This window comes from Trichechus manatus, unplaced genomic scaffold (genome assembly GCF_000243295.1).
Source record: "Trichechus manatus latirostris isolate Lorelei unplaced genomic scaffold, TriManLat1.0 scaffold00028, whole genome shotgun sequence".
Lineage (NCBI taxonomy): Eukaryota > Metazoa > Chordata > Mammalia > Sirenia > Trichechidae > Trichechus > Trichechus manatus.
This window is the reverse complement of record NW_004443964.1, coordinates 19038353-19063401: the sequence shown is the minus strand read 5'-3', so window position 1 is coordinate 19063401 and position 25049 is coordinate 19038353. Positions and strand designations below refer to the sequence as shown.

General features: G+C 35.6%; 1 protein-coding gene across 1 annotated transcript in view; it reads left to right on the top strand.

Moving 5' to 3' along the window:
- Positions 1-25049, top strand: part of LOC101342993 (uncharacterized) — a 512538-nt gene that overhangs the window by 309876 nt on the left and 177613 nt on the right. The window contains exons 88-96 of the mRNA XM_023729385.1: positions 233-337; positions 1209-1262; positions 1828-1932; positions 11300-11353; positions 12003-12107; positions 12626-12679; positions 14490-14594; positions 20092-20145; positions 20752-20856. Of these exons, the coding sequence (XP_023585153.1) occupies positions 233-337; positions 1209-1262; positions 1828-1932; positions 11300-11353; positions 12003-12107; positions 12626-12679; positions 14490-14594; positions 20092-20145; positions 20752-20856 (741 nt within the window). The remainder of the gene's footprint in view (positions 1-232; positions 338-1208; positions 1263-1827; positions 1933-11299; positions 11354-12002; positions 12108-12625; positions 12680-14489; positions 14595-20091; positions 20146-20751; positions 20857-25049) is intronic.

Below are 25049 nucleotides of genomic sequence, written 5' to 3'. Positions count from 1 at the left end.
CTAATTTATATCACATAAATTACATCATTATGTCTGTTATTTTCCTAAGAGCAAGGAAGAAATTCAAATAATTATTGATAGTGATGGACAGTTCTTAGAGTTTTTTTTTTTTTTTTTTGCTCATGCTGCTGTTGTAGGTGCAGCTAAATAGGCATCAGTAATTTTTTATGTTTATAGAGATATTAGACCTTTTTCAGTATACCAATTTCTGACCATTTTGATTATGTTGAAGGAGGAGAGGTTAATGCCAGTGATGTGGCAGATGTTCTGGATAAAATGGGAATAACATTCACAGATAAGGAATGTGTGGAAATGGTAAAAAATCTGCCAACTAATGGTAAGCATTTAAAATAACAATATGTGCTTGTAAAAAGTATACATTTCTTGTTTTGCTTGTGAGAACTTCTATAAACATTCTAATTTAATAGCATAGAAAAATCATTTGGAATGAATTATCCCATGCTAATATAATAATATATGCATGCATGTGTATATATATGTATATATATACATACATACATGCACACGTATACCTAATGTGAAAATACATTCTAGTTTCTTAACATGAGTTACCTGGGGGAGTGTATCTACGTTGGTAGCGTTGAAAGTGGAGGGACAGAAGGGGAGGAAGAGAATCAAGCAAAAAAAATAAAAATAATAAAGTAGAAGAAAAGAAGGCTAGAATAAAAAAAGCGCAGCTATGTATATATGATCCAATTTATACATTTGTATAAACTTATGTAATCTATGATTATGAACAATTTTAAAGAAAAAGTGAATGATCCAGGTTTACATTGAAAGGAATTCTGTTGGTTAATATTTTTTAGTTTGAGATTCAGCTGCTTCTTTATTCACAAATCCTCCATTAAAGTTAAGAAATATCTTTTGTAAACCTTGATTCCACTGAGAGGGAATTCTAAAGGTTGAACAGGGAATTATGTGAAAGAGAAGAAAAAGGAAAGAACTGAAAAAGAATTTAAAATTCATTATGTGTTAACGCATTGGCGATTGCCAGCAATAACATCTTTAGGTGCCAGCAATTGAACAGAAGGGCTACGTTGAATGGCAACATTATTTTTTTTAATTTGAATGTAAGCTGGGTATTTTCTAAGGAAAATTACAGATCCTCTTTACCTTAAATTATGACTTTTGCTGCGTTGGTGAATCGCCTCATCACTTATGTGTGACCTAATTTATGTTTCTTGTAGCTAATGGAAAAGTCTACAAGAATAGATTACTGGGTGATTTGAAGCCTCTTAAGGGTAAGTTAAAAGCATAATGAAAAACCAGATGAATCCGAGACACATGTACTATTTCCTAAATATTAAATTGTGAATCTTGCCAACCTATTTAAATATTGATACCATTCTTACCTTCCTACATAGATGTTAGCAAAATATCTTCACATTGGATTTTTGTTTTTTAATTTTTCCTTCTTGAGAAAATTTCTCCTATTTGGCAGAAAAGAAAATAACAGAGTCTATGTCTGTCTGAACAGTAAAACTAAAGGAAAATTATTCAGGGAGTTTAGTTCAGAGTTGACACAACTAGTGTGGCAAATAAAAATGAACCCACCTATTGGTAATAAGTGTTAAATTATTTTTCCTGTTGCTGTAAATTATTAGTGACTCAACCCCTTTGAGAATGTAAGCTGTGTAAGCCTGTCACCAAGAACCAACTAGGGAAAGAGGTTCTGTTCTTAACTCCATTCTTGCTCCTTTGTACTCTGAGGCCTTAATCTCCTTGCTGAAAATGATAGCCTTAGTATACAGAAATTAAGAGCTTTGGATCCATCAGATTTTGCCATATTCCTCTTGTTTTCCCAAGGAGGGATTGTTGATGTCAATAAACTGGACCTAATTTTGAGAAACCAGGAATTGAAACTCACAGAAGAAGAAATTAATGATCTGAAAAGGAACCTGCCCATTGATGGTGAGCATTTATTTTTAAACTGCTAAGGAAAACCTGGGATTTTACACAAGTATTAGTTAATCAAGCCATTAAAACGTTTATTTGGCATAGGTAGGCAAGTAGAAAAATGTATTTAAAAACCCAGAAAGAAATTAAGGACTATATTGTCTTTTATCATTTTCATCAGTTCATGATGGAATTCACTTGAATCTTAAGAAGGGATGACAGTTTGTTCAGGACCACTACCAGAGCTGGAAAGGTTGGAGGAAGAAACAAATTAGAGGGCAGAAGAGAGGAAGAGTACAATAGAATAAACTTAGAGGAAAAAAATATACAAAATGACAATGAAAAGTTGTTGTTGGGTGCAGTCAAGTTGGTTCCTACTCATAGTGGCCCCATGTACAATAGAACAAAACGCTGCCCTGTCCTGTCCCATCCTCACAGTCGTTGCTGTGTTTGAGCCCATTGTTGCAGCCACTGTGTCAATCCACCTCCTTGATGGTCTTCCTCTTTTTCACTGACCCTCTACCTTACCAAGCATGATGTCCTTCTCCGGGAACTGGTCCTTCCTGATAATGTCCAAAGTTTGTGAGAAGAGAGAATGCTAAAGTTGAGGAATGATTTAAATGCCATCAACTCTGTTAAAGTGATCATTTCCACTACTACTAATCCCACTTCATCCAGTTAATTCCATTAGACAAGAAAACAGAAAAGGGACAGGAAGAAATGACAGGTCTAGCACACATTCCCTTTACCATGAAGTCGTAACAGACCCTGGCAACTATCATCAGACCACGGGCAATGAAGGGTTCAGGCAGCATGCATGGCCTGTTTCCTCCATGAAGCTGCAGGATTCCCTTCTTCTGGGCCAAGCTCCACTATCTAAGGGCTATATTCCTGGACTTAAACTGCCTCTTACTAGGCTGGAGACTCTCTGAAGTACAATGAATCGCAAAGTAATTCCATCCCAAATGAACAAAATAAGGTGTATTAACCTAGAAAAATTATTTGATGTAAGTGCTTATCTAAAACCTGCTCATTTAACTTATATGTCATTTGGTATCATTGTTGCCATTGATTACTGTACCTTTGTTTAGGATATGTATTATTTGCAGAATATATATTTGTAAAGGTATCTACTTATTTTCATAGTGTGTACTATTTTGGTGGTATTATGCCTTTATTATGTTTTCAAATATAATATTTGGAAATATGAAAGCATGTTTTATAGAACATATAAAAGTTATAAATTATTAATAAACAACCATGATTCCTCTACCCATACTAAGTATTAGGTATTACCATATTACCAAGAGCTTATATCCACATGTGTATTCTCCCCCCACCTCATCCCTCTGCCATCCCCTTGCAAGGCAAACAGTATCCTGAAATTTTGTGTTCATAATTCCCTTGATTTATTTATGTATATAAACCTATGAAAACCAGAACCTGTGTAAGTTGGAAATCCGTCAGAGAAAGGAAACTCAACTATTTTCCACTAAAATGAGCGATAGAAGAGTGGTAAGACTGCACTCTGTCAAAGGCAGAAAACTTATGAGACCCAGAAAAAACAAGGCAGTCACCTCGAGTGTTGGCACTCATAGGTTTCACTGTATATGTATGCCTAAACAATACTTTTTTAATTTAATTTTTTATTATGGTTACTATATATGTAATGCAACATTTGCTGTTTCAACAATCTTCACATGTACAGTTCAGTGACATTAATTATGTTCATCAGGTTGCTCAACCGTCATCACCCTTGTCGGTTCTCAAATTGTACCATCATTCTTAACCAAAACTCAGCATACCCTAAGCATTGAGTCCTCCTTTTCCCCTCACCCCCACTGCCCCTGTTAACCACAAATAAACTTTGATTTCTATACCTTTGCCTATTCTAGATATTTCATATAAGTGTAATCATACATTATTTGTCCTTTTGTGTCTGGCTTATTTCACTCAGCATAATGTTCTCAAGGTTCATCTGTGTTGTAGCATGTATCAGGACACCATCTCTCTTTATGGCTAAGTAATATTCTATTGTATGTATGTATGCACCATGGAAACACTGGTGGCATAGTAGTATGTATGTATGTATGCACCATGGAAACCCTGGTAGCGTAGTAGTATGTACGTATGCACCATGGAAACCCTGGTGGTGTAGTGGTTAAGAGCTATGGCTGCTAACCAAAAGGTTGGCAGTTTGAATCCACCAGGCACTCCTTGGAAACCCTATGGGGGCAGTTCTACTTTGTCTTGTAGGGTTGCTATGAGTTGGAATCGACTTGACAGCAATGAGTTTGGGTATGCACCACATTTTGTTTAGCCATTCATTTATTGATGGACATTTAGGTTGTTTTTTCATCTTTTGGCTGTTGTGAATAGTGTTCCAGTGAACACTTGTGTACAAGTATCAGTTTGTGTTCCTGTTTTCAGTTCTTTTGGGTATATACCTAGGGGTGGTATTGCTGGATCAGATGGTATTTCTATGTTTAACTTTTTGAGGAACTGCAAAACTGTTTTCCACAGTGGTTGTACCACCAGCAATGGATGATACTTCCAATTTCTCTGCATCCTTACCAATATCTGTTGCTAAACAATACTTTTAATAGATTTCTTGTGTTCTGAGGTTTATAAAAATATTATCTTACAGTATGTTATAGGTTTTCTGGAATGAGTTATTTTCTCAATATTAAGTTTCTAAGGTCCATCTATGTTGTTACATGCGGTCATAGTAATACCTTTTCATTGCTAAATAATATTCTGTTATGTGAGTATACCACAATTTATTTATACTTTTTACCATCAATTGATAGTTAAATAGTTTCCAGTTTTAATTATTACAGTCCTGTCAAAAACAATCTTGTACATGCCTCCTGGTGCACATGTCAAAGACTATCTCTAGAGTATATATAATTCCAAAAAACCCCATTGCTGTCGCGTTAATTCCAACTCATAGTGACTTTATAGGACAGAGTAGGACTGCCTCGTAGAGTTCCCAAGGAACAGCTGGTGAATTCAAACTGCTGACTTTTTGGTTAGCAGCTGAGCTCCTAACCACTAGGCAACCAGGGCTCCAAAGATACACCAGGTTCAGCCATGGTAGACACCAGACACTGCCATGACTTGGATTTGAACAGACGTTGCTGGAGCCACAACGTTGAGTACCAACCACTATATGATCATGGTGTGCCACAAGCTCCTAGCTAGGAGTGCATATTACTGGAATTTCTGTGTTATAGGTAGGCCAGTAATCAATTTTACAAAGATAATTCCAAATTGCAATTCATATTTCTATCAGCACTATTTAAGTGTTCCTGGAAACCCCGGTGGCGGAGTGCTTAAGAGCTACATCTGCTAACCAAAAGGTCGACAGTTTCAATCCACCAGGCACTCTTTGGAAACACTATGGGGCACTTCTACCCTGTCCTACAGGATCGCTATGAGTCAGAATCGACTATACGGCAACGAGTTTGGTGTTTGGTTTGGTGGAGCTATCTCTTTTACAACAAGTGTGTATAGGTGTGTGTAGGTGTGTTTTGCCAAATCTAACCCCAATCAAGTGAGTATAAAATGTTATCTTATTGGAATATTAATTATTGATGAGATTGTACAAATTATAAAAATATTTTCAAACAAAACATTTATTGATGATATAGGTTTCCTCTTGAGTGAATATTCGTAATTTTTGCCCCTGGAGAGTGGGCATTATGTGTCATTTTCTTATTATAGCAGTTCTTCATATTTTGGATGATCATCTTTTATCTGTTCTATGTGTTACAAATATATTATTTCAGTTTGTAGTTTTATATTTATGGTGTTTGCTGATGAATAAAAATGCTTATTAATATCTCCTCTATCAATATTTTTCTCCATGATTTATTCTTTTTTAATATAGTTTTTAAATGCCTCTCCTATCAAGGTAAGAAAATATTTTTTCATATTTTCTTCCAAAAGTTTTAAAATTCTGCTTTAAGTTTTTAATTCCTCACTATATCTGGAATCAATTTTGTGTATTGTTTCTCCACATGGATAACAAACCGAGAAAACCAAACCCATTGCCGTTGAGTCGATTCCGACTCCTAACAGCCCTATAGGACAGAGTAGAACTACCCCATAGGGTTTCCAAGGGGTGTCTGGTGGATTCGAACTGCTGACCTTTTCATTAGCAGCTGTAGCACTTAACCACTAAGCCACCAAGGTTTCTGTAATTGTCCCAGCACCATTTATGTATGTATGTACGTAAGCATTGAGTAGTATCTATGTATGCACCATGGAAACCCTGGTGGTGTACGTATGTATGTACCTTTGCTTCAGAACCGCCTCAATGGCACCTAACAACAGCAACTGATATTCATTGATATTCAATGCAAACACTGTCGTATATCGAAGTTCCATATATGCATAGGCCTATTTTTTTGGTCTCTGTATTCTATTCCACTGATCATTTTATCTATCTCTGTGCTGATACACCCTATAGTAATTATCATGGCTTTATATAAATCTTGATATCTGTTAGGGAAAGTACCATCATGTTATTCCTTTGCTTCAATTGTGTCTTGGTTATTCTTGACCACTTCTTCTTCTATATGAATTTTAAAATCAATTTGTCAGTATTCACAAAACACCCAGTTTGGATTTTGCTGGAATTACATTGATTCTATAGAACAATTTGGAAAGAATTGATACCTTTACCCTTATAGATCTTCCTATCAGTGTACATGGTAAATCTTTCCATCTATTTAGATCTTTTAAAAATATCTTTTTGTAAGTTTTATCACTTTTGGCATGCAGGTCTTACACAACTTTAAAAAAAGAAACCCATTGCCGTCAAGTCAATTCCAACTCACAGCAACCATATAGGACAGAGTAGAACTGCCCCATAGGGTTTCCAAGGCTGTAATCTTTAAAGGAGTAGACTGCCGCATCTTCCTCCCGCGAAGTGGCTAGTGGTTCTAACCGCCAACCTTTGACCTTTCAGTTAGTAGCCGAGGGCTTAACCACTGAAACACCAGGGCTCCTTTACACAACTTTAGTGAGCATTATTTCTAGGAATCTTACAGATTTGTTAGAATTATAAATGACATCTTTTTAAAGTCATTTTTTAATCTTGCCAGTGCATAGAAGTGAATTCGATTTTTATGCTGACTTTATACACAATTACCTTGCTTACTCTGTTACTAGTTCTAATAATTTGTCTGGAGAGTCTTTTGAATTTTCTACGTACAGAGTCCTGTCCTCTGCAAATAATAACAGCTGTGTTTATTCCTTACTACTGTAGGTTTTCATTAGTTTTCTTCATCCTGCATGATGAGGATAGTAAAAAATGAAACTGAGAATTGGAAAGAAAAAATGAAACTATTATTTTCCTTAGATGGTCCCAGAATTCTACAGAGAAATTACTATAATTGACAAAAAAGCATAGTAAGATTGCTGGATCCAAAATTTTAAAAATCATTTCTGTATACCACCAACAGTTATAAAATGAAAAATTTTAAAAGATCCAATTTACAATAGCATCAAAAACTATAAGGTTTCAAAAAATAAAGCTTGAAAGAGATGTGGAAAACATATTTAAAAATATATAAAACTTTATGGAATATGGTACAGCCACTGTGGTAAAATAGTTTGGTCATTCTCAAAAAATTTTAAATAGAATTAACATAGGCCCCAGAAACTCCACTTCTAAGTATATACCCAAAAGAATTGAAAACCGATATTTAAACAAATCCTTGTACAATAATGTTCATAGTAGAACTATTCAAAATAGCCGAAAGTTAGAAACTACCAAAATGTTCATCAACAGATGAATTAATAAACAAATATGGTAGACACATATGATGAAATATTATTTAGTCATAAAAAGAAGTGAAGTACTGATAAATGCTACAAAGTGGATGAACTTCAGAAACATGGTAAATAAAAGAAGCCAGGCACAAAAAGTCACATCTTGTATGCTTCCATTTATAGGAAATATAAAATATGGGTTAGCTTCTTTCCAGGCTTCATTAACAATTTCTTCACCACCCATGACCTAGCCCCAGAGATAATGCCACATATCATAGGTGTTGTTGTTGTTAAGGCAGCACTGCATTGTGATAGCTAGGGCTAGTCATGCTACAATAACAAACCACCACAAATCGCTGTGGCTTATGATAAAAAAAAAATGTTTTTATTGTGTGTCACTCAAAGTTAAATACTAGCTGCAGATTGGCTGTACGTCTGCTCTGTGTTCTTTCCACTTTGGGTTATGGGCCGAAGGAGCATTCCTATCTGGGACATGCTGCTTTTTTGACAGAGAAAGAAGTGACATGGTGGAACCATGGAGTAGTTCTTAAAGTTTCAGCTCAGAAGAGACACAAACATTCTATTGGCCAAAACAACCTACATGATATCATTGGAAGCACAAGTATTGTCCTCTTATAAGAAGGGACTTGTAGAGCAGGGAAGTGAATATTTTGAGCAAATAATATACAACATCTTAAAATATAATGTATCTGAAAATATGGGGAAAATAATTTATATTGATTTTAATGCATTTTAAAATTGATTTCATAATTACAAAGCATTTATTTAATGAACTATATATAGCCTTCAAAAGAACCAGTCAGCTCTATATTTAAATACATGCATATGCTTAGGATATCTCTAAAAAGGTACACAAGACAATAGCAATGGTAGTTGCCTACTGGAAAGAGAACTACTTGATTAGGGATATGTTTTCAAGGGAAAAATGTTTTTTACTGTATACACATTGGTACCATTTGATTTATGTAAATTATGCTTATGTTACTTCATCACAAACAAATTAATTTCAAAAACATATTACACTAAAATTATGAGCTAGAAAAGGAAAAACTGATAAATTGAACCTCATCAAAATTAACATCTTTTGCTTTGTGAGAAGAGGATAAAAATACAAACTGCAGACTGGAAGAAAATATTTGCAAACCACGTATCCAACAGAAGACTAGTATCTACGATACAAAAAGAACACTCAAAACTCAACAGTATAAAATACAAACAGTACAATTAGAAAATGGGCAAGAGACATGAAGGGACATTTCACCTAAGAGGATATACAGATGACCAACACATGAAAGACGCTCAACATCATTAGCCTCAGGGAAATGCCAACTAAAATCACAATAAGCTATCACTACACATCTATCGAGGAGCCCTGTTTGCGCAGTGGTTAAGCACTCGGCTGCTAACCGAAAAGTCAGCGGTTCGAACCCACCAGCCACTCCGCAGGAGAAAGATGTGGCAGTCTGCTTCCATAAAAATTTACAGCCTTGGAAACCCTATGGGACGGTTCTACCCTGTCCTAAAGGGTAGCTATGAATTGGAGTAGACTCGACGGCAATGGGTTACACAGCTATCAGAATGGCTAAAATTAAAAATCGTCACAACACTAAGTGCTGACAAAAATGCTAGAAAAAGAGAAATCTAAGAGCTGTCACACAAATAGATATTTGCACTACTATGTTCATTGCAGCATTATTCACAATAGCAAAAAGATGGAAACAACCTAAATTCCCATCAAGAGTTGAATGGCTAAACAAACTATGGTGCATACACACAATGGAATACTATGCAGCTACAAAGAACAATGATGAATCTACAAAACATCTCACAACATGGAGGAATTTGGAAGGCATTATGCTGAGGGAAATAAGTCAATCACAAAAGGACAAATACTGTATGAGACCACTGTTATAAAACTCATGAAAATGTTTCCACACAGAAAGAAACAATCTCTGATGTTTACAAGGGAGGGGAGGGGCAGGGAGGGAAAAGCACTAAATAGACAATAGATAAGTGATAACTTTGGTGAAGGATAAGACAGTACACAATACTGGGGAAGTCAATACAACTTGACCAAGGCAAAGTCAGAAGCTTCATAGACACATCCAAACTCCCTGAGGGACTGAATTACTGGGCTGAGGGCTGAGGACCATGGTCTCAGGACATCTAGCTCAATTGGCGCAACATAGTTTATAAAGAAAATATTCTACATCCTACTTTGGTGAGTAGCGTCAGGGGTTTTAAAAGCTTGTGAGCAGCCATCTAAGATGTTCCACTGGTCCTACCCCGTTTGGAGCGAGAGAGAATGAAGAAAACCAAAGACACAAGGGAAAGATTAGTCCAAAGGACTAATGGACCATAGCCTCCACCAAACTGAGTCCAGCACAACTAGATGGTGCCTGGCTACCGCCACCGACTGCTCTGACAGGGATCACAGTAGAGGGTCCCGGACAGAGCTGGAAAAAATGTAGAACAAAATTCAAACTCACAAAAAGAGACCAGACATACTGGTCTGACAGAGACCAGAGAAACCCCAAGAGTATGGCTCCCAAACACCCTTTTGACTCAGTGCTGAAGTCACTCGTGAGGTTCACCCTTCAGCCAAAGAGTAGACAGGCCCATATTGTGGTTAAGCAATTTTATGAATGGAGTGCAGATTAGTGGTTGCCAGGAGTTAGGGATGAGGTCTGGGGAGGAAGGAATGCAGGAGGGAGGGGGTGTTGTTATAAAAGGGCAACAAAAGATGTTGTGGAGTCAGTGTGTTCGGGATCTTGACTGTGGCAGTGGATAAATAAGCTACGCAGGTGATAAAATTGTATAGCACTTAATACATACACAGACCTACAGATGAGAACAAGTAAAAATGGAGAAATCTGAGCAAGATTGGTGCAGTGTATCAATGTCACTATCCTCTTTGTGATATTATAGTTTTATTGAGGGAAACTGGCCAAAATGTGCAAGAGATCTCTATTATTTCTTACAGCTCCATGTGAATCTACAATTATCTCAATAAAATTTTCCAAAAAATATATAAACTGAAAATAACTTTATTGTATAAAAATCTGTCTGTGTCTACATAATCATAAAAAAAATCCCCAGTGAAGGAATTGTCTTCAAAGTAATTAATAATTTATTGTGTAAGCCAAAAAGGAGTACATAAATCTGTCTGGGTCTATTAAAATAACAGGGAACTACTGAGTGAGAACTCACTATATAAATCCAAATGGAAATGTTACTGAATAGTACATGTCAGATTTAAATCCTGTTCTGGTGGCCTGATTAAAATAATAGAATGTTCTGCAAAGCCTAAGAGCTAAAAAGTAGACCTTGAAAAGAGGTGATTTTTCAGTCTTATCCCGTGACCATTGTAGATTTGATTTCTCATAGAAATAAAAAATCATTTCTTAGGAAATTATCTTTTTCATAATCATCTTTTTCTTCTTCACTGATTCATTTTCATGAAGAAGATAAAAATAGGGAACATCCTGTGGTATGTAAATGTTGTTAGAATTTTTCCTGTTTCACATTATTTCTTAATCTCATAGTCTATTTCTTTTATTATTTGCCTTTCTTATGACAGAAAATTGGAATGTTGCAATGAAAACGTTGTTGGATGGATTAAAAGCTTTTACAGGTGAGTGAAGTTACTATAAAACCAAGACTCCAGGCTGTATGCAGTAGTATATTTTAAAATAATATTTTCCTAGAATTCTCTTCCTGATTTATAAATTTTTAGCTTTAACCTTTTCTAATAAAACACTTGCTTCTAATATCCTACAGTTTGCCTTTATATATAGTAATTAAATGTCTGTAACTTACTAAAAACATGTAAGCTTTCTGGAGTTTTTTACTAATAGTATCATTCACTTCAACATTATCAACTCCTAAATCAGAATAGATCAAGTAGAATAACATAAAGCTTTTTATTGTCAGTATGAAAAGCAAAGTATGTAATTCAGAAAAAAAGTTTAAAATACATAGTACTCTCTGATAAAATGTATAAATATATTGATTTTATACCCTAATTAGCCAGACAGTTATTTAGATAAAATATATTCACCTCTACTTTAACCTGTCTTCAGGTTATAAAATCATACTTTTCAGAATATTTAAAGAAATAATTTTGACACATGATCCCACTTTGATTCTATACAGATGTATACCTCTTAATATGTCTTTGAATTTCCTCAAATTAAGAAGAAACTTAAGATATTATTAGTTTGTTATTTGAAATAAGTATTCTACAAAAATTCTTGAACGGTAGCATTTCCATTTTTTCAAAGGAGAAAAGATTGATGTGCGATATACACAGGATATTCTGAGGAACATGGGGATTGAGCTAACAGACAAAGAACAAGTGAAGTTGCTACAAACGCTGCCAGTTGATGGTAAGCCATATAAATGACTCTGTTGACTTTGTGAGAGTTGTTTTATGACACTATGGGGAAGTTTTTAAACTGTTCAGCATTTTAAAAAAAATACTTAAAACAGAAAAGTAAGTTTTATGTTATATAGATACCCTTTTGTTCTTTTTAAATCAGGCCACAGGGCTAAGGGATTGTTTTAATGTCATCTCCTCTAACCAATGATAAAGCTATCCTAAGAAAGAAAATGAAAGAAAACGATGGGTGAGAGACTTTAGAAGGATTGGATAGAATAGGTTAAAGAAGAAACGAAGAATTATCACCACGGGGGGAGCCCATTAACAATTGTCTCAGGTGTTAAAAATTTCATAATTTGTCACGTTGAAATAGTTCACATGTCCTCTTTTGATTTTTCTTTAAACTGGAGGATGAGATAGGAAGACAGTAAATAATAATTCTTCCTGAGATTATGGAGTATATATACCATCTTTATGAACATCTACATCATATTTTGTGTGACATAAGTGTGCTTTGCATTGTAGCTGCTGGAAAGACCTATAAAAATAGATTGCTGGATGGTGTGAAGTCTTTCAAAGGTGAGCAACAAGCAATTTGGGATTTTAGATGTGAATTTATATTATCAGATTTTTAAATCAAGCCACCCTTCCTATGAATTGATTTTGAATTTAGCATCTTTTATTAGAAATGTAACATTATATAAATGTCCTTTTTAAAAAAAATCTTTACAGGAGATCCCACAATTTCATATGTTTTTCAAAACTTAAATCCCCAAAGTATAATTTGAAATTTAGGTGTTATTGCTTTGTGCTGTTGAGTCAATTCTAACTCATAGTAACCCTGTAGGACAGAGTAGAACTGCCCCATAAGGCTTCCTAGGCTGTAATCTTTACTGGGGCAGATCGACAGGTCTTTTCTCCCACAGAGAGATTCAAACTGCCCACCTTTCCATTAGCGGCCGAGCGTTAATCATTGCACCACCAGGGCGCCTGAAATCTGGGTAGATACCACAAAAAGTGAAGAGAATGATAGGTAATGATTCTGAGAATTGGCTAAACAAGCAAAGACAACAAAAAAATAATTCATGTTTATTGCCAGAAAGATTGGTCATTGATTACAAATAGAAATAAATTTATTAATTAACACTCATTATGGTTCCTCTAGGAGTCCCTGGGTAGTGCAAACAAGTAAACACCACTAACCTAAAGATTGGTGGTTCAAACCGACCCAGAGGTGCCTCAGAAGAAAGTCCTAGCAATTTGCTTCCAAAAGGTCACAGTTATTAAAAATTCTATGGAGCACAGTTCCACTCTGACACACGTGGGTCGCCATGAGTCGGAATCGACTCAACAGCAACTGGTTCTTCTAAATAGAACATATTTTTACTAAGTCCAGGTAAAAAATGTAGACAAAGGCACAATCTTGTGGCTAAAATGCTTTCGTTTCCCCCCTTTTCCCTAGTCCTTAGTCCAGAAAAAAGGAAGGGAGTTGGGAGAATTAAGGAAAGAGTTAGAGGCCCTGCCACTTGATACCTCCTGCCACACAAGGAATGCCTCCTGGTGTTCCTAGGCTTTTTGGAAGAGTGTCAACTGATGTTTCTTAAAGAATTTAATGTGGAAGTTGTCCACAATGCTGCCCATTTTATAATAACTTCCCGAGAGGTTTTTATCAGCTTAAAAATGGGGCACTGATACCCAGAAGCTTGATTTGCCAGTCTGTCTATAATTCTGTTTCCCATGTCTATTCCATGGGGGTATCTTATTTATCTTTTATAGTCTCTAGGCCTCCTGTTTTATGATTTTTTACATTAAATTATCCTCTCTGTTTATTCTCAGCCCCAACTCATGCTTCAACTTTAGGACATTTTTAGCTAAAGCCCTCTTTTATATCATCTTAGGTAGTTTATAGAGATAAATGTGTATTCCTCTTTACTAATGCAAATGGATTTCTACTTTAAAACAATCGCAAAAATAATCTATACTCAAACGATTTTCACAGCATGGGTAAACCAGATATAAGGTAATTTCAAAGAGAAACCAGTTCTAGTTTTCTGGCAACTAAGAATTTTCTTAAAATCTTTCTCTACTATGCCTTCAATTAATTGTCTTTAGCTTCACTTGCAAAACTCTTCATTATTTCCTGGGTATAGTTTCTCCAAGGTAAAATTTAAGGTTCTTTAATATAATGTTAAACTACAGTTTTGTTACCATGTTTGAAAGCAGTGATAGTAGCACTGAGAAATGGATGATATTTTCCCTTCTTGATTTTTCATTCGAATAGTAAGCCATTTTAATATAATAAGATATAGCATTAATGTATTTCTAATATTTAATATATTTCTCATATTTCAAATATTTTTCTTTTTTTTTTTTTGGTATCTTTCCTAAGGAGGGAAAGTTAGAAGAAGTAAAATGAATACTGTTCTAGAAAACATGGGAATCCAACTCACAGAAAAGGAGCTTAACAGTCTAGCAGAAAATCTACCAGTTAATGGTGAGCACTACAGGTTCACTATAGGTTGGAATCGACTCGACGGCAACGGGTTTGGTTTCTTTGATTTATAGTTTTTATTGTGCCTTTCTGCAGAGCTCTTGCTTGTGAATTTATACATAAGAATTTTTGAAATAAGGATTATGTGAAAAGAAAACATTTGGTATCTTTAAGTAGAACTCAGTCCTAAAGTAAAAAGAAATCATGCTTCATTTTTAAAAATCCAGAGTTTATTGTTTTGTTCATTGCTGATTCCCTGTAGTAGTAGTCTATAGTAGATGATGCTCAGTAACTATTTGTTGAATGAATACCAATAAATGAATAGCTAAATTTATTGGACTTTGTCATCTCTACTACAACTTCAGCAGATAGTTGTATTATTCCTATCATTCAGCTATAGCTCTTTTATTGAATTCTTTTTTAAATAATATTTTATTGTGTTTTTGGTTAAAGTTTACACAGCAAATTAGGTTCCCATTTAACAATTTCTATACATATTGTTCAGTGACTTTGGTTATGTTTTTCACAATGTTGTCAACGTTCTCATTCTTTCTGCTCTCGTTATTCCATTTCCATTAATCTAGCTTCCCTGCCACCCCACGCCCCTTACCTTCTCATCTTTACTTTAGGGTAAAGGTTGATCATTTGGTCTCATATAAACTATTTTTTTAAGGAGTTCAGTACTCACTAATGATATTGTTTATTTTATGATGGAATCTGTTACCTAGCTGAAAGGTGACCTCCAGGAGTGGTTTTGGTTCCAGGTTTAAAGGGTATCTCAGGGCGACAGTCTTGAGCGTTCCTCTAGTCTCTACCAGTCCAGTAAGTCTGGACTTTTTTAAGATTTTGAGTTTTGTTCTACATTTTTCTCCCATTCTATCTAGGACCATCTGTTGTGTCTCTGGTCAGAATGATAGGTAGTGGTAACCAGGCACCATCTAGTTCTTTTGGTGTCAGGATAGATGAGGACGTGGTTCACGTGGGCTATCAGTCTTGTAGTTTCGTCTTTGAATCTTCGGTTTCCTTCTTTATCTTTTGCTCCACACTAGTAGAGACCAATAGTTGTATCTTAGATGGCCGCTCACAAACTTTTAAGACCCCAAATGCTACTCACCAAACTAGGTTGTAGAACATAAGCTTTATAAACTATATTATGTCAATTGACTGAGTTGTCCCCCAAGACTATGGTCCTAAGCCTTCAAACCCAGTAAACCAATCCTGTGAGGTGTTTGTTTATGTCTAGGAAGTACCCATAACTGTGCATCCTGTGTGCTTTATTATATATATGAATATATAACCAGCACACACAAACATGTATATACATAGGCCTACAGATACACCTATACATGCACACACATATACTCACATATGCCTTCCTGTACACACAGTATACATATCTACCTCTCTACACACATATTTTTTGGTTGTTATTGCTGTTGTTGCAAAATTGTGTATGTTATAGCATTGTCTTAGGCTAGTTTCTCTAGAGAAGCAAAACCAGTAAAGTGTATAAATATATATAGAGATTTATATCAAAGAAATAGCTCACGAAATTGTAGAGGCTGGTAAGTCCCAAGTCCATGGATTAGGGTAGAGGCTTCTCCGGATTCACGTAGCTGCAGGGGCTGGCAAACCCAAGATCAGCAGGTTGGAAAGCAGGACTCTGCTCACAGGCTGTGAAGATCCACGAATCCCCGGACTGGCAGATAAGCTGGTAACTCAAGTCCCAAGAACCAGAGGTCAGATGAACAGGAGGCAGCTGCAGAATCCAGAGCGAGCAAAAAGCCAGAACATCTGCTTATATTTAAATGCTGGCAACACCCTCAAGGAAACTCCCTTTCAGCTGATTGGCTACTCACAGCATTTTCAATCATGGGAGTGATCACATATAAACACTGAGAATCATGGCCCAGCCAAGTTGGCACACAATGTTAACCATCACATGCATTCACCAAAAATATTCCTTATCCTTGTGTACTTTTTAATGTCATCATTTATCTTGGTCAAGTTGTGCAGACTTCACTCACGTTTGGTAAAAATAAGTGTCTACCATCTAGAAAGTGATTCTCCCTCCCTCCCCCTCCCATCCCTGGTAACCACCAAAAAATGTTGCTTTCTGTATGTATACCTGTTCTTGTCTTTTTATAAAAGTGAGATCATACAATATTTGTCCTTTTGTGATTGACTCATCTCACTCAGCATAATGTCCTCCAGATTCATCCCTGTTACAAGATGTTTAAAGAACTCATCATTATTCTTTATAGCTGTATAGTATTCCATTGTATGTATGTTCTACAATTTGTTTATCCATTCATCTATTGATAGGCTGTTAGGTTTTTTCCATCTTTTTGCTATTGTGAATAATGCTGCAATGAAATAGGTGTGCATATGTGTATTTGTGTCACTGCTTTTAGATCTCTAGGGTATATGCCTAGGAGTGGGATTGCTGGATCATGAGGTATCTCTATTTCTTGCTTTTTGAGAAAGTACCATACTGTTTTTCGTAGTGGTTATTACACCATTTTATAATCCCACCAACAGTGGATAAAGGCTCCAGTCTCCCCACAACCTTGCAAGCATTTGTTTTCTGGTTTTGTTTTGTTTTGTTTTTATCAGTGTCATTTTTGCAAGGGTGAGATGGTATCTCATTGTAGTTTTGATTTGTATCTCTCTAATGGCTAATGATTTCGAGCATCTTTTCATGTGTTTTTGACTGCTTGAATTCCTCTTTGGTGAAGTGTCTGTTCATGTCCTTTGCCCATTTTTTAATTGGATTGTTTGTCTTTTTGTTGTTGAGTTGTTGCAGTTTTCTGTATATTTTAGAGATTAGACCACTATCAGGTATGTCATTCCCAAAAATTTTTTCCCAGTCTGTAGGGTGTTTTTTTACTCTTTTGATAACATCTTTTGATGAACATAAGTATTTAATTTTTAGGGGATCCCAGTTATCTAATTTGTCTTCTGTTGTTCATGCATTTGTAGTTTTGTTTGATAATCTATTTCTAAAGAAAATTAGGTCCCATAGTTTTGTCCGTATATTATATTCCAGGAACTTTATAGTTTCATTTTTAACATTGAGGTCTTTGATCCATTTTGAGTTCGTTTTGTGTTTGAATTCTTAATATAAAAATATTTGGTGATTATATTTTTAAATTGCAAGAACTCTTTTTTATTACTCCTTTTTCTTAACAACCTGTTTTTGTTTTATGATGTGATATTTTCTCAAAAATTTCTGTGTGTTTAATTAGGGATTTTTGAAGTTTTCTTCTGTTCTACAAATTATTCCTGGTTTCCTCTAGAGTCATCTGTTCAGTCTGCTCTCCTTGGTCTTTCTAGTTCCACCTCTCCACATGTAGACTTTCAGTCAGAATTACAACTATTTTAACATTTTAAGCCCGTGTGTTGCACGTGTCTAGTGTCTGACTCCCAGGCCTGCGTCTTTCCAGGGATCTTCAGGGCAAATTGTCTCAATTTTCATTTGTATTTCTTTTTGAGGAACACAGATGGCAGTTTCCTTCAGTTATCACTGCTTCCCACTTCCAAATTTTTTGAAATCTTTTACCCACTATGGTCTCCTCTTCTGTTTTCTGTCCTTGTATATTTATGCCTTTTTTATGCTATTGCTGTCATCTTAGTGACGTTTCAGTAGGCAGTGGAGATAAGCATGTGCTCAATATGTCAAGTTTCATTTTTTAATGTATTCCATATATCCCCTTCTCCATGAAGCCTTCCCTTTAGAACTTACACTACATTAGGTTTCTTCCGCTTCTATTTCTATTTCCATCTTTATTATTAGTGTTATCACATCGTGTTGAAGTTTGTTTATATGTCTGTTTTTGTTACTAGACTCTGAGCTCTATTGGCTTAAAGAGTGTGCCATCATCATACTTCTACTGCCGGTGCCTTACAGGGTGTCTTGTGTATAGTTCCCAGTACCACTTCTGTAACCTTCAAATCTGATAAAACTGTGTTGGAGAAACTGGAGCGTAGATGTTGAGTTTCTCATCACCAGTCCAGTGAAGTGAAAAACAAGATGCTCTTCTGTGTTGCACTCAGCTTAGGAGCCAACACTGAGATTGCTTGACTCTCAATGTTTTGCTATATTTAGCAATAAAGCTCTTTTGGTTCACACATAACCTCTTTATTCTAGGAGGCATGGGGATGAATTCCATTAGCCACCACCTCACTGATCCTAAAGCTACCACTCCCCTCAGATCCTCATGTTCCATTGTTAGATCTGGCTCACCACATCATATTCATTTTTCCTTATCAGTGCTATCTTTTCTAGCATCCTGAACTATAAAGAACATGCTAGGCAGTCAATAGTGTTTGATGTGTATAATTCATAAGGTAGTGGACAGGAATTCAAGGCTCTTGCTCAGGAAGTTTCTCAGCTCTTTTTCAAATCAGTAGATAACAATTTTATGCATTTGAGAAGCAATATCACCCAATTTCCCTTCTATATGTATTTGAAACTCTGCTCTAAATAAACCAAGGATTTCTATTACAATAACTTTCATATAATATGCCTATCTCCCCTCCATGAGATTGCACTCTTGAGGACAAAATCTGTTATTATCCAATTGCATATTTATTATACTCAGGACCTAAATATAGCACCTAATATTTAGATATATTCAGAAAGAGTATATAAATGTTTTTCTAAACCAGGCTTGCATTTTTAATAGTGCCTTTCTCCTACCTCCTACATCCACATATTTCACCTGGATAACTTCTACTATGCTCAGAATATACCTCTTCCAGGAAGTCTTGCCCGCCTCCATGGACTGCATTAGATGTACTTAACTCACTTCACTGTTTTCACAAGGTTTTCTCCAGCTGCTAATCTAAACTGTGAAATTCTTGAAGGTAGAGAGTGTCTTACTCATCTTTCAAAGTGTGTTTCCTTAGCCAAGTATCTAGTACATAGTAGGTCTTCAAAACATATTTAAGAGATGGATAGATGGATGAATGACTGATTGAATAAATAGATCAATTAACATTAAGTGATTTAAAAATGAGAATTTCCTATGCCATTAATAGTTGTCTAAAGTGTACAGCAATCATGTAAAAAAAATAATTTCAGATAGTCATGATGATTTTAAAACTTCAGGAAAGAGTATTGGGAAGGACGTGGGAGATGAGAAGTTTAGTTACTTCTCATTTCCTCAAAGACCCCTGTCTGAATTTTCTGGCTGTGACAGAAGTGAGAATTAATCAACTTGGCCAGAATCAATCCTCTCAATTATTGTACTTCTAATACAGAATGGCTACCCACGAACTAGAAAAGAGCATGTTTTCCCAGACCACACTCTGTGTCACAGGGACAGAAGGCCTTTTACTATTATACCATGAATCCCTAAAATCTAGTCATTAAAGGATGATTTACAAAAAATAATAGGGAGAATGGACATGGGCTAAGATCTGTTTCAAATTTTGGATATTCTATTTTTTTTTCTGTGTCTGTGACATTGTATTTTAATCATGCCTTTCCTTATAGCTTCTGGGAAGGTTGATCTGAATAAGTTGATGGATGGAGTGAAAGCTATCACAGGTAAGCCCTAATTCTTTACACTAAGTGTTTTAGTGATATTTTCCCACAAGTATTTTATTCGTTTTAAATATTTTTCCTCTTCTACCCATGTTTGCATCTAATTATCCAAAGTTGGACTTTGAATTGTCTGTATTTAAGAATAAATGTTAACCCTTCTTGTTAGTCTTTATTCCCTGCAGTATTTTAAGTGGTATAACTTCACTATTACATGTTTCAAATTATAAATTAACACAGCAAATAAGTAAAGTACTGATAGAGATACAAGTACTTGCATAAATTACATAGTAAAAAGGATTACAGAATTATTAGCTCAATTATCTAAAAAATTCAAAATGCAAGAAAATTGCATGTTTCATATTTTATTGTGTGCTATGTTGATTTGACTACATCATTATGAAATAACCTCATTTACTAGGAGTAATGAAATGAATTATCTTTCTTTTGAGTCCCATAACTGTGGTTAGTTGGATGGGCCTCACTATGCCTTTGTTGTTTATAAAACAGTTGAGGTAGATATTAGTAGTTACAAATAATTTTTAAAAATATTTTCAAGTCATTAGATAACTCTTTAATTCTCATTTGTTTTTATTTCTATCATTTTTGAAGGAGACAAAGCCAATATCAGAGAAATCAAAAATATTCTAGAAAGTATCGGGGTGGAACTCACAGAGAAGGAACATTCAGAGTTGATGAAAAATCTACCTGTTGATGGTGAGCATTTCAAATACAAGTATAACTTCAAGGAAGTTTACATCATGTTCTTATTTGTAAGAGTTTAATAACTTTCTCTATTTGATAGCCAATAAAAATTTAAGAACAAATGGCCCAGATATACCTTAAGAATCATTCCTAACTGTGCCATTTAACTTTTCCCCCATTTTAAAATCAAAATAGTGCTTATACATGGAAACAAAAAACAATACATAATGTATAAAAGTCCCTAGGTAATGGAAAGGTTGGAAGTTCAAGTCCACCCCAAGATGCCTCGAAAGAAAGAACTGGCAATCTATTTCCAAAAAAGCAGCCACTGAAAACCCTGTGGAGCACACAGTTCTGTTCTGACACACATGGGGTTGCCATGAGTCAGAATCAAGGTCCACTGGTTTTTTTAAGGCAAAAAAAACCAATAGTACCTCAATCCAAATCCCGCCTCCTCATGTGAGTTCCACTTCCCGGGAAAGGGCAGGGAGAGCTTTTTGTTTTTGTTTTTGTTTTTAATTTCTGATGGGTAGCTCTTTATAATTCTAAATAGTAAGTATACCCATGTTTCTTATATAGTAATCATCTTTCATTTAGCTTAATACTTGGATCATTATTTCCTTAAGTACTTTTCCTAGAATTTGTTGTTGTTGAGGGGATAGCCGTATACTTTCTTCCTTCATGTCACTGATATTATCCAGCTGTTTATTCATTTTGTGTATTACTTGGAATCTTTTGGTTCTTCTAGCTGAAAACATTCTTTTTGGAGCCCTCTTGCTCCTTCTTCTAAATTAGGCTAGTTGTTTCTAGTCTTGCTACACAACTGCCATGCTGGTATTTCTTTTCTTTGTAGTTTTGGGTTAATTATACCATTTCCTTATATCTGACGTTTCCCTCTTTCTTGGTTTTCACACTCATTTTGGTAGAGTATATCCTCAAATAACTTCCTTAAGAGGTTTATGTCGATGGTAAATTTTCTGATTCCTTAACTGTCTGAAAATATTTTTTATTGGGCACTCATTATTGATTGGAAGAATGGTTCGGTATATAATTCTGAATTGTAAATAATTTTCCCTCGCAAAATGAAGGCTTTCTCCACTGCTTTCTAGCATTGGTGTTACTGTTGAAAAATAAATAAATAAGCTTTTTTTTTTTTCCCCCCAGAGAGTAGAGACTGTGTTTTTGGATGATTTTGTTGTTGTTGTTTGTTTCTAAAAGCTTTGGGATTTTTTCTTTAATTTTGATATTTTGAAATTTCATTATACTTTGTGCAGATGTTGGTCTTCTTCATTCTTCTTAGTATTTCAGGGATATGTAAAGACTTTGAAGTCAGACATCTCTCCTCAACTCTGGTTAACTTTCTTCTATTATATTTTGGATAATATTCTTTCCTACTTTTTCTTCTCTTCACTTTTTTTGGATTTCCTATTAGATTTTCAACATCTTTAATTAATCCTCTGTGTCTATTATCTTTTATCTTATGCGCTCCATCTTTTTGTCTTTTGACTCCAAGATTTAGGAGAGTTACTTAACTTTATTTTCTGTTGATTTTGGTGGAGGAGCTCTTTCACTGTCTCCTGTTTGGTGTTTACAGTGCCCCGGTTTTTGTTTTTGGTTTTGTTTTTCGTTTGTTTGATTTTTTTGTGTATGTAATCTAGTCTGTAACTCAACAATACTAGTTTTGTTTTAAAAATTCTCTTCTGTTTCCTAAATTATCAGTATTTCTTCCTGGCTCAGTAACTCTGCTTATCCTTGTTTTCTCCCACATGTCCAGTGATCTTTGGCTGTTCATTTATATGTAAGAAAGGAAAATGAAGTTATTTTTTCCTAGTCATCTAGTACAGATTTCCTCTATTTTTCCCTCTCTTTCTCTCCCATGAGTAGGACAGCTAATGAGAACTCTATGTATATGGATGGGGTTTGTGGCCTGGTAGACTTTACTTCAGGGTGAGTAAGGAAAGGGCCTCCAGTTGTCAGTGCGTGTTTGTATGGAACCCCAACACCTATTATAGCAGCCTGAGTTTTCCTTATACTTTTTATTTAATTTCTGAATAGATGAGATCTCCAAGTGTTTGCTTGAGAGTAAAATGTCTGAACAACTCATGAGAGCAGGGATATGGTAGAGGGAGGAGATTCAACACCAATTTGGCCCCAGTTTTTCAGTAGAGAGACTTTCTATTAATATCCCTTTACTAATGGCCCTCTCTCTGTGGGATTCTTTTGAGAAACCTGGATATTTCTTTCCTTGAAGTTTGCTCCCAAACATTTTGGACTGCTACTTTTCATTTGTTTTATCCGTGAACACAATTCTAAGTCCTTTCTGAAATTTATGGAAATCTCTTATGTACATATGGCCTACCTCGCATTCTCTTTAAGTGTGGGGGGTTAGTCTATTATCATCATTTTATGGAGTTCTTGGGAGGAAGGAAACACAAAAACTTTTGGTGAATCACCATCTTGAATTAAAGTTCTCTTTATTTATAATTTTCATTTTCAGTATAAAATTTTAACTATCAGCTACTTAATATACAAAAGTATATCATAAGTAAAGTACAAGGAAAAACAATAGAGGGGTACATCAGTTTACCCACTCCCAGATTAACAAATAGAACATTTTAAGTATATCTGAAATAACTGGAGCACCTCTCCAAGATTCCATTATCTTTCTTCCCCCCAGAGAGTAGGAATTTTATGTTTATCATTTTTTCCTTTCTAGTTTTATTGAATATTATTCTTAAATATATATTTTTAGTTTGTTTTTATTGTTGTAGTTTAAATGAAGTTTACATTTTAAGTTAGTCTCCCATACAAAAATTTATACATACATTGTTATTTGACCCTAATTGTTCTCCCCATACTGTGACAGCACACTCCACTTTCCACCCCTGATTCCCCATGTCCATTCAGCCAGCTCCTAACCCTCTCTGCCTTCCCATCTCATCTCCGGACAGAAGCTGCCCATTTAGTCTCTTGTATTTACTTGAGCTAAGAGGCACACTCTTCACAAGTATCACTTTATGTCCCACAGTCCAGTCCAATCCCTGTCAGAAGAGTTGGCCTCAGAAATTGTTTTAGTTCTGGGCTGATAGAGAATCTGGGGGCCATGCCTTCCGAGGTTCCTCCAGTCTCAGTCAGACCATTAAGTCTGGTGTTCTTGCTAGAATTTGCGTTCTGCACCCCACCTTTCTCCTGCTCCATCAGGAACTCTCTGTTGTGTTCCCTGTCAGGGCGATCATTGCTGGTAGCCAGGCACCATCTAGTTCTTCTTGTCTGAGGCTTATGAAGTCTCTGGTTTATGTGACCCTTTCTGTCTCTTGGACTACTGCTTTCCTTGTGTCTTTGGTGTTCTTCATTCTCCTTTACTCCATGTGATTGGGACCAATTGATGCATCTTAGATGGCCACTTGCAAGCTTTTAAGACACCACTCACCAAAGTAGGATGCAGAACATTTTCTTAATAAGCTTTGTTATGCCAATTGACCTAGATGTCCCCTGAAAGCATGGTCTCCAAACCCCTACCTCTGCTACTCTGTCCCTCAAAGTGTTTGATTGTATTCAGGAAACTTCTTAGCTTTGGTTTAGTCCAGATGTGCTGACTTCCCCTCTAGTGTGTGCTGTCCTTCCCTTCACCTAAGATAATTATTATCTACTATCTAGTTGGTAAATAACCCTCACCCTCCCTCGCCACCCTTCTAACCATCAAAGAATGTTTTCTTCTGTGTTTCAACCTTTTTTTGAGTTCTTACAATGGTGACCTTATACAATATTTGTCCTGTGACTGACTAAATTCATTTAGCGTAATGCCCTCCAGATTCCTCCATGTTATAAGATGTTTCATGGCTTCATCATTGTTCTTTATCATTGTGTAGTGTTCCATTGTGTGAATATACCATAATTTGTTTATCCATTCATCCGTTGATGGGTACCTAGGTTGTTTCCATCTTTTTGCTATTGTGAACAGTGCTGTAATGAACATGAGTGTGCATATATCTATTCGTGTGACAGCTCTTATTTCTCTAGGATATATTCCAAGGAGTGGGATTGCTGTATCATATGGTACTTCTATTTCTAGCTTTTTAAGGAAGCACCAAATAGATTTCCAAAGTGCTTGTACCATTTTACATTCCCACCAACAGTGTATAAGTGTTCCAGTCTCTCCACAACCTCTCCAGCATTTATTATTTTGTGTTTTTTGGATTAATGCT